Source organism: Lasioglossum baleicum, chromosome 17 (genome assembly GCF_051020765.1).
Source record: "Lasioglossum baleicum chromosome 17, iyLasBale1, whole genome shotgun sequence".
Taxonomy (NCBI): domain Eukaryota; kingdom Metazoa; phylum Arthropoda; class Insecta; order Hymenoptera; family Halictidae; genus Lasioglossum; species Lasioglossum baleicum.
Genome location: NC_134945.1, coordinates 9456870 through 9470236, shown reverse-complemented (window position 1 = coordinate 9470236; position 13367 = coordinate 9456870). Strand labels below are relative to the sequence as shown.

Here is a 13367-nt window from a genome sequence, read left to right as displayed (position 1 = left end):
GACAGACGACACAATCAAAACAATTTTTTCGAAAAGCTGAAATTTGTATATTACAGCTATTAGATATTAATACAATATATAATATTAATATAACATATGATATATAATATTTAATATAACGTATAATATTAATATATTATATAATACAGAGAACACCTGTCCTTAAACATTTTCGCAACACACAAATCGGTACATGCATGCTTTTTTCAATGAAACATTACAACAGTTTGAAGTATTTAACATGAAAACGAATTTGCTCCATTAAGCGTTTTATTCGGGATGCCAGCCGGAACAAAACCCAATGAATTTTACTATGTTTTCGTAATACTTGAATCTTTAATGAACAGGTGCGCCCTAAGTACCTAATCGTCTACTGTCTGGTCATTGCGAGAACTCTTCGCACGCGTCGAGCACAGCTCCCATAACCCTTTCACTTGAGCCCTATTCGCAAACATAATTAATCGCTTCGAAGCGCACAGTTTGCCAATCATCACAGACCCGAGGAATCATCGCGCGCAATTCGGCGGTCATCGAACTGCGCGTACCGGCTTCCGATTGTTTGTTTCCACGCAACATTAATTAACTACCGTATTCTTGATATTTAATTACACGGTTCGGGCCGATTTACAAAGGAAGGGGAGAGAGAGAGAGTGTTGTTTCCCCCGGTATTGAAACGCGTATTTGCGAGTCGAATTGTTGCGCGCCCAGTACCCGATAATCTCGTTAACGAAGAGAATGCGCGGTAATCGAGGAGACAGCGTTCGGAAAACAATACGCGGGGCCGCGTTAATGTTTGGACCGTGACAGACGCGCTCGCGTCCATCTGCTCCCTTTCCCGCCTGAAATTAGGAGACGGAGTTGGCCACTTACGGACGGACACTCCCAGTTAATTTCCGGCTGTAAATAGTCGATTCGTTCCCGTCTAGCATGTCCTCAATCCCCTGTTGATCGATCGGCCATTTCTTTCAATTTCCATTCCGTCGCTATCCAGTTTATTTACAGGGCCGTCGATAGAGTTGGGCATTAATCGTTTAAAATTTTAATCAAGATTGATTGATTAATGTGTACGATCAAAAAAGGTAATCATTGAAAAATCGACGATTGATTCAATCGATTGATGAAGTTAATCGTCAATCGTTAATTACAAAAAGAAATCGTCGAAAAATCGGAGACTGACTCAATCGATTGATGAAGTTAATCATCAATCGTTGATTGAAAAAAGAAATCATCGAAAAAAAAAAACATAAAAGCACGTAAACAGAGTTTGTATTATGGACTAAATGACAATACGCCTAAATTCAGTTTACATTTTTTCAGTATTCATATATTTTGTTCATATTTCTTGTCATATATATTGTATTAATATTTTTCATATATATTTTGATTCCGTATTTCATTTCGAAATTTCAGCAGTTAATCATTAATCAACTATCCGATTGACGATTGCAATTTAAAGGAATATAAATTTAACCGTTATTCCCAATTAACGATTAATAATCGTTAACCGCAATTTTAAGGATTAATAAGTATTTAATCATTAACCGCAATTAACAACTAAGCTAGGAGATTAATTGTTAATTGCGATTAACGATTGAAGTAGAAAATTCGTCAATCGTTGATTAAATTTTTGCCCAACTCTGGCCGTCCAGATTAATCCAGATTGTACATATTTTCCGAGCACAAATATTTCCCACAAATAAGACATAGGATAAATGTATTACTATTACTGCGGATGTATACGTGTTTTACCGCGGTATTTTTCCCTAACGAGATTAGAATACTGAGATTAAAATAATGTGTTTAGTTATTTATATAATAATATACCACGGCGTTAAAATGAATAAAAGGTTTATTCATTTAAAATGTAGGAAATAAAGAATTATTTGTTACTTTGCTCAGGATTTATTTAAATTAATACCTAAATACGTAATTTGGTATTTCGAATTCTAATCCGCAGTAATTAGTACATGGCTCTTTTTCGTCCGCAGTAATACGTGTAAAATGTTCAGTCGACTCAATCGATAAAATCAATTTTATCTTTTAATATTTTCTTACGTTGTATTAGAATTTAGGACCGCCAATTTTTTTTGTATTCAGAACACATTATTCTTCCATAAAATGCTTAACCCTTTAACTGCGGGTGTGGTTTATAAGCCACATACTGAAATTAAAGCCAAAGGCGGGCGTGGTATACAAAGAACGTGTTGATTTTTGCTAATATCAAATAGCGGCTGGTGCTTATATACCACTAAAATAAAAATAAAATAAACACAATAAAAAAGATCTTTTAAAATAGAATATCACTTCAGTAATCGTAATGATCTTTAGAGTTTGATCGGCTGTGCTAAAAGTACCCGCAGTTAAAGGGTTAAACACATTTATTATTTCGTGATAAATTGGGAATAATATTGAAATAAAGTACGATTGAAGCATGATATCGCAGTAATCGGTACAGATACCTTAAATAAGGAAAATGTATAATAATATGCAATGGATTCCGGTTAATTGGAACGCATTGGGACGAGATAATTTATACCAATTAAGCAGCTGTTCCAATAAAGCTTTCCCAGTAGTATTGTATTCAAGTTTTTATTTCCGTTCTTCAATATTTGTCCCGAGTAAACGGCAGCCCCGATTAAGCGGTGTCCCAATTCACCGGAATCCGCTGTATATTTTATTTCAGCCCCACGGCTAAGAAATTCGACTCGGTTTACATAAACCTTGACCAGTGCAATTCTATTGTTCCATTCACTCGCTCATCTCACAAGACTGCCGATCTTTATGCATTTATGAAATGTTTAAAACATTAGTTTGGTTTCTATAAAATAATTCATGGAAATCATAATTTGTATACATTATTGATTGCACTTTCTTGATGTTCACCTGCAGTCTACTCGTGAGGGTCTGATAGATGACACGTTTGTGATTACGGATTAATTAAATGTTAGGTATGATACTATCTATTCTGCATTCAAAAAGAATCAATTGTCTGTCTAAAAATAATTTGGAAATGCTAAAATATTTTGTATGGAAAAATTCGTTCGTTTTGAATTATTACTTACATGCGTTTCCATGCTGATACACGTGAATAGCGGTGCAGTATTATTTAATATTTACCAGGATAATTTGTCTGCGGTTAATATACATAAGTAGAAACAGCGAGTAATATTACATTTATTAACATCGCGGGTCCGGGCATTTTGTTCAGAGCGAATCTGTGAATATTTTATACATATAATTGTCTGGAATATTGATCCAATGTATTGTGAGAGTAGTACAATTATGAACTCGAAATTTAACACTGAACCTACCGAGCCTTAAAAATAAGTGGTACACACATGTTCCCGTATAAAAATGACAAGATTTATTTTATTTAGACTTTGTGCGGTTCCTATTGTAATACGTGCACTACTAAAGACATCTATGTAATCGTTTATTACGAAATCAGTTTTATTATTTTTCTAATTGTAGAATAAAAAAACCTGGAACCGGTCATTTTCACTGGTGTTGGTAGGTTTAGTGTTAAACATGTCCGACCTAGAATAATTTCGTTCCATACGATTTTTTTCATTAAATTGACATAATGCAATACTTAAATGTGTAGTAATTGATTAGATACCAAGATATTTAATAATGTAAACAATATTGTGAATAATGGTACAGCAATTTTTAGCGATGACACTGAGTCACCACCACTCGTGTGCTAAGGGTTTAATTATTAATAGACGGCGGATCTTTATGCAATTATGGCTTTTGAAAGTCTTCAAAAAATGCTAGGATATAAAATACGATAGAATTCAGTACGATTTAAATTGTTTTCAAATATATAATAATAAGATTATATTTGATTTGAGTTTTTTTAAAAATTCGTCTACAAAAATATCAAATTGCATAAACATCCGCAGTCTAATTATTATAGTTCAAACGAGATATACAATTTACTGTGTGTGCGCGAAGTACACGTTAAAAAGTTTGAATGCGTTTCTTGTTACAGATACGCGATTGGCTGACAGTTGAAGAAGAGATGTCACGACAACAGGCTGTGGTTGTCGGCGACGTCGACAAAATCATGCATATGATCGACAAACAGAGGGTAAGTCGATTATCCTTAAATCTATGTATCTGGTTTCCAAAATATACTAACGTAACCCGAAGTGGTTTATTCTTTGTAATACTACAGCGACAAAGCACATATTATATCAAACCAAATACTAATGGAACATATCAGGGTTTCATCCCGGTTGTTTCATCGACTTTGCTAGTCCAACTAAACCCTAGTCCAACTAAAAATATACTAACTTAATCCGAAGTTGTTTATTATTCGTGATACTACAACGATAAAGCACATATTATATCAAACCAAATACTAATGGAACATATCAGGGTTTCATCCCGGTTGTTTCATCGACTTTGCTACCACCCTAGTACAACTAAAAATATACTAACTTAATCCGAAGTTGTTTATTATTCGTAATACTACAACGATAAAGCACATATTATATCAAACCAAATACTAATGGAACATATCAGGGTTTCATCCCGGTTGTTTCATCGACTTTGCTAGTCCAACTAAACCCTAGTCCAACTAAAAATATACTAACTTAATCCGAAGTTGTTTATTATTCGTAATACTACAACGATAAAGCACATATTATATCAAACCAAATACTAATGGAACATATCAGGGTTTCATCCCGGTTGTTTCATCGACTTTGCTAGTCCAACTAAACCCTAGTCCAACTAAAAATATACTAACTTAATCCGAAGTTGTTTATTATTCGTGATACTACAACGATAAAGCACATATTATATCAAACCAAATATTAGTGGATCGATGATAACTCAGGGTTTGATCCCGGTTCTTTCATTGACTTTGGTCCTACCCTACTCCATTTCGATTTGCTTCGGTTCACGTCACAGGAGAATATATCAGACTTTCATGCGCCACTTTTCATGAAATGTATGCTGTCGAAGCTTTCCAGAAATATATATGATATTTGATGTCTACTTCTTTTATAGAAGGCATTTTGCAGAAGGCATAGAAGCAACGAACCCTAAAGTTCTGGGTTAGAGACATTTTAGTAAGAAAACTGCATTTGCGTTAAACTGCATTTATGTTAAAGATATTTTGTAATACTATTTTGTACTTTGTCATAATGGAGAACACTTAGGTACTTTATTATTTACCATGTTATATATCATTTATTATGCTACGGGGTATTATTGTGTGATACATATTGTTAATTACCTCTCAACAGCCAGATGTGCTACAGGTAAAAATATTATACAACTGCTGTGGCGCAGTGTACCAAACATAGAACACTCTTGTGGCTAATTTCGGCTGCACATAATTAATTGAGAACCGGGTGGACTTTCAAACTATCGAGGTCGAAGTTCCCGACACTGTTAAAGATTTCGTAGCTCTAAAAAGAGCTAATAGTATTTTAAACTTGAACTGCTTCGCGTAGTATATTCTTTTGAAAATAAATGGATTATCGAAAGATACCGGTATAGTAAAAGAAAGATAGTTGCGACTCGTAATTTTTATGGTACGCATTACTGTAATCACACTCCTAAATTTGAAATATCGCGAAAGGTTACTGCCCCTGTCTGATGGAACAATTTATATAACGTATTTATCAAACAAACAGACATTCCATTTTATTTCCAAAATGAAGCAACCAGAGTTTTGTCAAATCTATTCCATAAAAATATATAAATACAATATATATAAAATAATACAAAAAAATAATAATATATGTATAAAAGTGAGTAGACGAAACATGAAATGGTGAAAATATTGGAGGACTCTAAGAATTCCATTATACCAACCGTATAATTTAATAGAATTATTAAAAGAAGAAATAAACGTGTTCATGCCGTTCCTGTTTCTTGCCATCGATGCACATCATTTTTATTTTGCACCATACAGTGGGTGTACGAAGTATTCGTACACTTTTGTAAAAATTAATAACCTTTTTTTATAATTGTACCAAACGACCTGATTTTTTATAATCAATTGGAAGCATTGGTTTACGAAATGATATGCAAAAAAGATTTTTCAAAAATTACAATTTACAAGGCAACAAGCAAAAATAAAAAAGGGATTTTTTAAAACTTTTTTATTTGGGCCCCCAATGAAAATGTAAAATATATGTTTTGTAGATCTATGTTACTTATACACATGCTGAAAATTTCATCGAAATCGATTAACATACACACGAGTTACAAGCGGTTAAAAATGGTAAAAATCGGAGTTTTACACGACTTTTGATCAATTTCTGCTTAAAATCCATAGAATCGTACATCTGTCGATGCGTGTCGTTTTTTCCTGCGTCAACCGACTTCGATGCAATTTTCAGCATGTGCATAACTAACATAGATCTACAAAACATATATTTTAAATTTTCATTAAGGGCCCAAATAAAAAAGTTTTAAAAAATACCTTGCTTATTTTTGCATGTAACCTTGTAAATCATAATTTTTGGACAATCTTTTTTGCATATCATTTTGTAAACCAATGCTTCTAATTGACTATAAAAAATCAGGTCGTGTGGTACAATTATAAAAAAGTTATTAGTTTTTAAAAGGTGTACGAATACTTCGTACACTCACTGTATATTATCACTAGCTTCAACGTGAATATTAGTAGTGAAAAAGAAATAGTTATATAATGATTTGTAAAAGCTATTGGACTGGAGCGAAAGTTCGTAGCGTTTGTAAATTGAAATTGAAATCTAAAATTCAGATATTTATTCATAGACTTATTCAATAACATATTTTCCATTCTGTTCTATTACTTTTTGCAATTCTTGAGGTAACTTCTCGTGTTATTGAATAAACATATGAATAAATGCCTTAATTTTATCTTCGATTCTTAATTTCAAAACGCTACGAACTTTCTTTCCAACCCAATATTTTCCATTCTGTTCTATTACTTTTTGCAATTCTTGAGGTAACTTCTCGTGTCATTGAATAAACATATGAATAAATGCCTTAATTTTATCTTCGATTCTTAATTTCAAAACGCTACGAACTTTCTTTCCAACCCAATATTTTCCATTCTGTTCTATTACTTTTTGCAATTCTTGAGGTAACTTCTCGTGTTATTGAATAAACATATGAATAAATGCCTTAATTTTATCTTCGATTCTTAATTTCAAAACGCTACGAACTTTCTTTCCAACCCAATATTTTCCATTCTGTTCTATTACTTTTTGCAATTCTTGAGGTAACTTCTCGTGTTATTGAATAAACATATGAATAAATGCCTTAATTTTATCTTCGATTCTTAATTTCAAAACGCTACGAACTTTCTTTCCAACCCAATATTTTCCATTCTGTTCTATTACTTTTTGCAATTCTTGAGGTAACTTCTCGTGTTATTGAATAAACATATGAATAAATGCCTTAATTTTATCTTCGATTCTTAATTTCAAAACGCTACGAACTTTCTTTCCAACCCAATATTTTCCATTCTGTTCTATTACTTTTTGCAATTCTTGAGGTAACTTCTCGTGTTATTGAATAAACATATGAATAAATATCTTAATTTTATCTTCGATTCTTAATTTCAAAACGCTACGAACTTTCTTTCCAACCCAATATTTTCCATTCTGTCCTTTTGTCTTGATCGCACGGTACATTTAATTGAAATATCGCCGCTTATCTACAAATGTAAACTACAATCATTCTTATCACGTCGGATATACCGACGAGACCGGGTAGCTGAAAACTCCAGCGTCGATAACGCTGCGATCTGTAGCATCTACAAGGGTTGAAAACAGAAATGCAACTTCCCACCCTTGTGGGGAGGGTTCGCTCTAGAGGGTAAAGTCAACAGAACCACCCTTAGCTTGCAGTTTCCTGCCATATCGTTCCCGTCGTTGAAGGTCCACTTTAACTTCCGAGTTCGAGGGGATGATGTCGCTTCCTCGAATTTCTACGAGAGGGCGAAGGTTCCTGGGTTACTGACCGGGAGAACCCTGACATTGGCATTGGCATTAAGGGACCAATGAACGTTGCCACGCCTTCTCCTGTGCGTCGACTATACATTGTTGCTTCTCGCGCAATAGTTATGCTCAGACTATTGATTGCTCGGGCGCGGGGTTCGTGGTCATCCCTACATGCACCCCTTCGGCGATTTGCTACCGAATTTTCGAGGATATATCACTTGTGTTCAGTTTTGTGTTTGTTGCTGTCTGCGATTAAAGAACACATACGTTCTTTTCACGATTCATTCGTAAATACGATGTGACGGATTTATTAGAGCTTTTTGACTGCTGATAAGAGCGTTGATAACTGGACTGCGGATATTTATGCAAAATATAAATCGGTGGGATCCATTGCAAGAAGCAGAAAGCAGATTTAAATTTGTTTCTCTCTTTAATAATCTTTCTAAATGGGGAATATGTTGTATATCTATCTCTTAACTGTATCGACTCTTTTTTTAACATAAATGCATAAAATCCACTGCCTATTCATAAGTTTTATTGGACTCTGGGTCTTTCCTGAGCGAGTCGAGGACGTTTATTTCTCGTGTATAAATGCTCGTTCCACGTGCGTATTTCGTTTTGATCGATATTCAAACGTTTCGACATAAACTTGCTCGATATGGATGTGGGAATATTTTCCTTTACTTTCGTAACAGTGTATAGGGTGGAGCATTTAAATGGTAACACATAAATATCTCATTAATGATTTTATGGAAAAAGTGTTCAGGACAATGTTGTAAGGGTTATGTTTTCCTAACGTCATTTATTCCGTGATTTCAAGGTGATCAGTACTCTTTTTTTTAACCCCTTGCCTTACAATATTCCGATAAAAATGTATGTTAACACATTACCGACCGGTAATTATTGCATAATTTTGAAAAATGGTACATGGCTTAACACTTTTTAATGGAACCTTCAATAGCAACAGCAATTTTCGTTGTGAACTAACAAGTCACCCTCAATAACGTTATCTTATAGTTTCATTTCAGATTACAATGTAAAAGAAAATGTCTATGCTTTCTTTCGGTACAGTACAATTATTGAAAATCCTATTAATAGGCTTCCGGTAGGTAAAGTGTTAATAATTTCCTTCAAAAACCGAAATAAATTCCTCTCATTGATAACTGTTACAAGTGATCGAAATGAATTTCTCTCAACGATAACATTTGCCAACAAGAGAAAAAATTTTCGAGTTACTTATGTATAATCCTTATTTGTAACCAATACGATTTTAGTCGATGAAATACTTGTCATTCTATGACTTTTCTACTTTTTGGTTATAACAGTTATGGTCTCTGAATAAAAGTATTTACGCATTACCTAACAAAACTGATTTTTCTCACATCTCAAAAAACGTTAAGCCGTTTTCAGTCCAATTTTTAAAAAGTTGTTCCGTTTTAAAGGAATTAAAAAAGACAACTACTTTTTACACCCACTGTATGTGTTACAAATATATGTATTAACTTTTGTAGAACTGCTTTGTAGAACAATTTAATTTCTCGTGTTCAATTTACTCGCGGGCAGAAATATACGTTTTAATTGCACCATAAACTTCAATAGACATAATAAAACATGCTTCTGTGTAAGCAAAACTTTGTAATCTTTCCCAGTCGCCAGGAAAGCGGCGCATTGTTGAACGGTGCTCGTTCGAACGAATTAATTAAGATTGATTGGTAGCCCTTTGCGACCTCTTCAACAGAGCTTTACGCCAGAACGACTTCGTCTCTCTGTCTCGCGTGTTCCAATCGATCCTATCTCTGATTCGGGAATCGAACGGGGGAACAATTATCCACGGTGATATTTCAAATTCGACGAGCATATTGCTACAGTAAAAGGCTTCAATCTTGATGGAAAGTCGGATAGAATTTCTATCTTCTCTGCTCCATCCGAGACCGAAGAACGATTGATACAATCAGGGGAAATCGCCTAACGTCGGACAGCACTTAAAGCCGGATACTTGTATTTTATTCAATAATTGAGACGTAATGAAAAGATTTATCCCGTGCAAAAGCACGAGGAAAATTCTACAGGAACAAAGAGTTCTGTAAAACTGGTGAGTTTTACAAAATAAAAATAATGAATGAAACTAACACAGGTCTATAGCACTATTCGAAACTAAACCATTCTGTCAGATGTTGCTGTTGAAGATAATGTATGGTTAATTTGCTTATTGAGTAATGATAAAAATTGGGTTGAATTTTCAAACTGCCAGAAGTGGAATCACAAATGATATGATTAAGATAATTATATTTTTGAAATTGTCACACACGAGAGGCCATTATCTTTGTCTTTAAAATCGTACGCCTAAGTTTGAAGCAGATTTCTGTTAAATAAATATGTTTTTATCATAAATATTGTATTGTTTTATATCAAAGAAAATATCTGAAGAGACGTATAGTTTTATACACTGTAAAAAAAACTTTTATCTTATTTATCTATTTTAGAAAACACGGGTTTCATTATTACATGGTCCGCAAGAAATCAAAAATGTAAATACCTTGGTTTTGTTTTTGATTCTACTGAATTCTACTCTGATGAGAATTGAATTGTCGAAGATTGTACGGGACAGATATGAAATCTTACTCTTGCTGATTCGTTAACAAATATTTGACATCACTTAGTTCTAGTTAATCGTACGATTCTTACATGTGCCTGTCTCATGTGTACGTTAGCTGAGAATTTCAGAATGGGTTTAATAAAAACTGAAAATGGAACCTCAAAGATCAGCTTTGTACCTTAAAATTATATTACACTTGAAGATTGTGACAGTATTTCTTGCTCAAAACGCTTCGTAACATATGCATTCTAAAAGCGGACATTTCACAGGCAACAACTTAGTATTTGGTGGTACAAATCAATATCCTTACGAAGCTAAAACCCTTCCAGGAGATTCTGTTTCTTTTATTCAGTCTAGCATGTCCACTGTGTTCTGCAAGCCATGTTGTGTCCGCTCCGTATTGTGCTTGGGTCAAGTGACCAGAATATGTCCAACTGACTGAGTTTATTGTGTTGCATAATTTACATAGGGTGAGGCACCTAAAACTTTCACCGAAAATAAAGTATTAGGTTGTCCCAAAAGTTTCTTCCGGAGTGTGATCCTTTAATATTGCTAAATAAATATTAGGTTGTCCCAAAAGTTGGTATTCGATGCATGCACATAATGCAACTTCATATTAAGAAGTACTAAAATATTAACATAAACATTATCGTATTGTTTGTATTTATTTAGCGACATTAAAGGAACACATTCCGGAAGAAACTTTTGGGACAACCTAATATATGCCAATGTATCAACAACTGCTGATGATCTGCATGAACGTATAGTGACAGAATGTGGGAAATTACTATCTTCAAATTTACGAAACAGGTTACAAGCATGTACACTCCGGGACAAAAAGATAGCACATTTTAAAATTAACGTAATATTTATTTATTTAACATTACAACCAAGGTTTTATTTTTACGCATTCTTGCAAAATATCGATATAAACAGACACAAATGAAATTGAATTGAATTTCGCCAGTGTATACAATTTTATTTAAAAAAAAAAGAATTTTTAAGGAAATATGGTGTGACAAAATGATAGCACATTTAACTGAAAATTATGTATAACAGTAAATCAACGAATGATAATTAATGCTTAATATTTTGTGGCCCCTCCTTTACATTTAATAACAGCCATCATTCTCTTTGGCAAAGATTCATACAGATTTTTAATGGTTTTTTGCTCTAATTGCTCCCACTCATCTTGAACACATTTTTTTAATTCGGCAATATCTCCAAATTGTCTGCCATTTCTATATACAGCTCGGGCAAGATTTCCCCAACAATTTTCAATAATGTTGAGGTCGGGTGATCTTGCTGGCCAATCTAAAACGCGAATTTTTTCTCGAGAAAAGTACTCTTTTACTACTTTTGCTGTGTGTACTGCGGCATTATCCTGCTGAAAAGTATACTTCTCTCCAGCAATTCTGGTCGCGTACGTGTTTATTTGTTCCTTAATCATTTCCAAATACATTTTGCTATTCATTTTTCCTGTTATAAATTTGATTTCCATTTTACCATAGTACCCGATACCGCACCAAATCATCACACTACCACCTCCCATTTGTCGACGACTCAAAACTGTTCCTCTTTTCGCATATCGTGAAAATAGTAACTCAGACCATCAGGTCCATCTAAGTTAAACCTCTTTTCATCCGTAAATATTATTCTTCGCCATTTCTTTCGCATATGAATATTCTTTTCCGCAAAGTGTAACCGATTGTTCTTATGTTGCACAGTTAACCAAGGCCTTTTCTTTAATTTTCTTCGTTGTATGTATTTGCATTTTTGTAAAACACGTCTCACATTCCTTATATTAGTGTCTACACCAACACTTTGTGCAATTTGCCTTGCAGTCATCTTAGAATTCGATGCTGCTCTTAGTATTGCACGACGTTCCCGGGCGCTTAGACTTTGCGGACGTCCAGAACTCTTCTTTTTACCATAGTTTTCCGGATTTTTCAAGAAATTCATTATTACTTTTCGACTTCTATTCATAATTTTTGCTATTTTTGTCACTGAATATTGTTCTTCTTCCAATTTTATTATAGTGTGAATCTCACACGCGTTCAATCTCTTTCCGCGACCCATTTTTCATAATATTTCGCCTTTTTTAAACAAATATACAACACGAGGTAATATCACGGACTTTATTAACTATGTTCCGAGGTTGTTGTTCGTAATTCGCGAGCTTCGGTGTAACTGGAAAGCGTAGATTTACTACACGTGCTATCATTTTGTCCCACTTGCGAACCACAATATTTACGTTTTCATTTCTAGAGTTCTGTTGAAGTAAATATTGTCGATGATATTCAGTACATTACATATAGAGGCATGTCAGAATATGTTGACATATTACAATACTAATTTTCTTCGGTTTATTCTACCAAATCAGAAAAAATAGACGATGTGCTATCTTTTTGTCCGGGAGTGTATAAATGCTGACAGCCATCGCTTTGAACACATTCCTGAAAATGCTAGACATTACGGCAGTTTGTAAACAAGAGATGTCTTTCGACAATGTTGCAGCGTTTACATAAACGAAACCCTAGTAGACTACGGTAATCATCAACAATGTCTTCGTACGTTAAGTTATGCTTTTTGACTCCTTCGAAGGTCATTTGAAAGTCAACGTATTATACATGGTTGAATTAGTCTTTTCATTAGCTACAGTGGCCGAAATTTCTATAAAGTCATCTTCTTTTTCATAGATATTTTTAAAATATCACCATTTCTGTGTTGATTTTGTAAGCAGCCTTTATGTATGGTGTAAGCATTCTTATGCTTAGGTGTGATGTGTGCCGCTTGAGGCGCTATGTGAATGAGCA

The 13367-nt window shown here is 33.9% G+C and overlaps 1 protein-coding gene across 12 annotated transcripts in view; it reads left to right on the top strand.

Annotated features, from left to right (window-relative positions):
* LOC143217586 (dystrophin, isoforms A/C/F/G/H) overlaps nucleotides 1-13367 on the top strand; it is a 1095306-nt gene that overhangs the window by 224469 nt on the left and 857470 nt on the right. For all 12 annotated transcript variants that reach the window (XM_076442046.1, XM_076442049.1, XM_076442042.1 and 9 more), the window contains one exon: nucleotides 3995-4093. In XM_076442046.1, the coding sequence (XP_076298161.1) occupies nucleotides 3995-4093 (99 nt within the window). The remainder of the gene's footprint in view (nucleotides 1-3994; nucleotides 4094-13367) is intronic.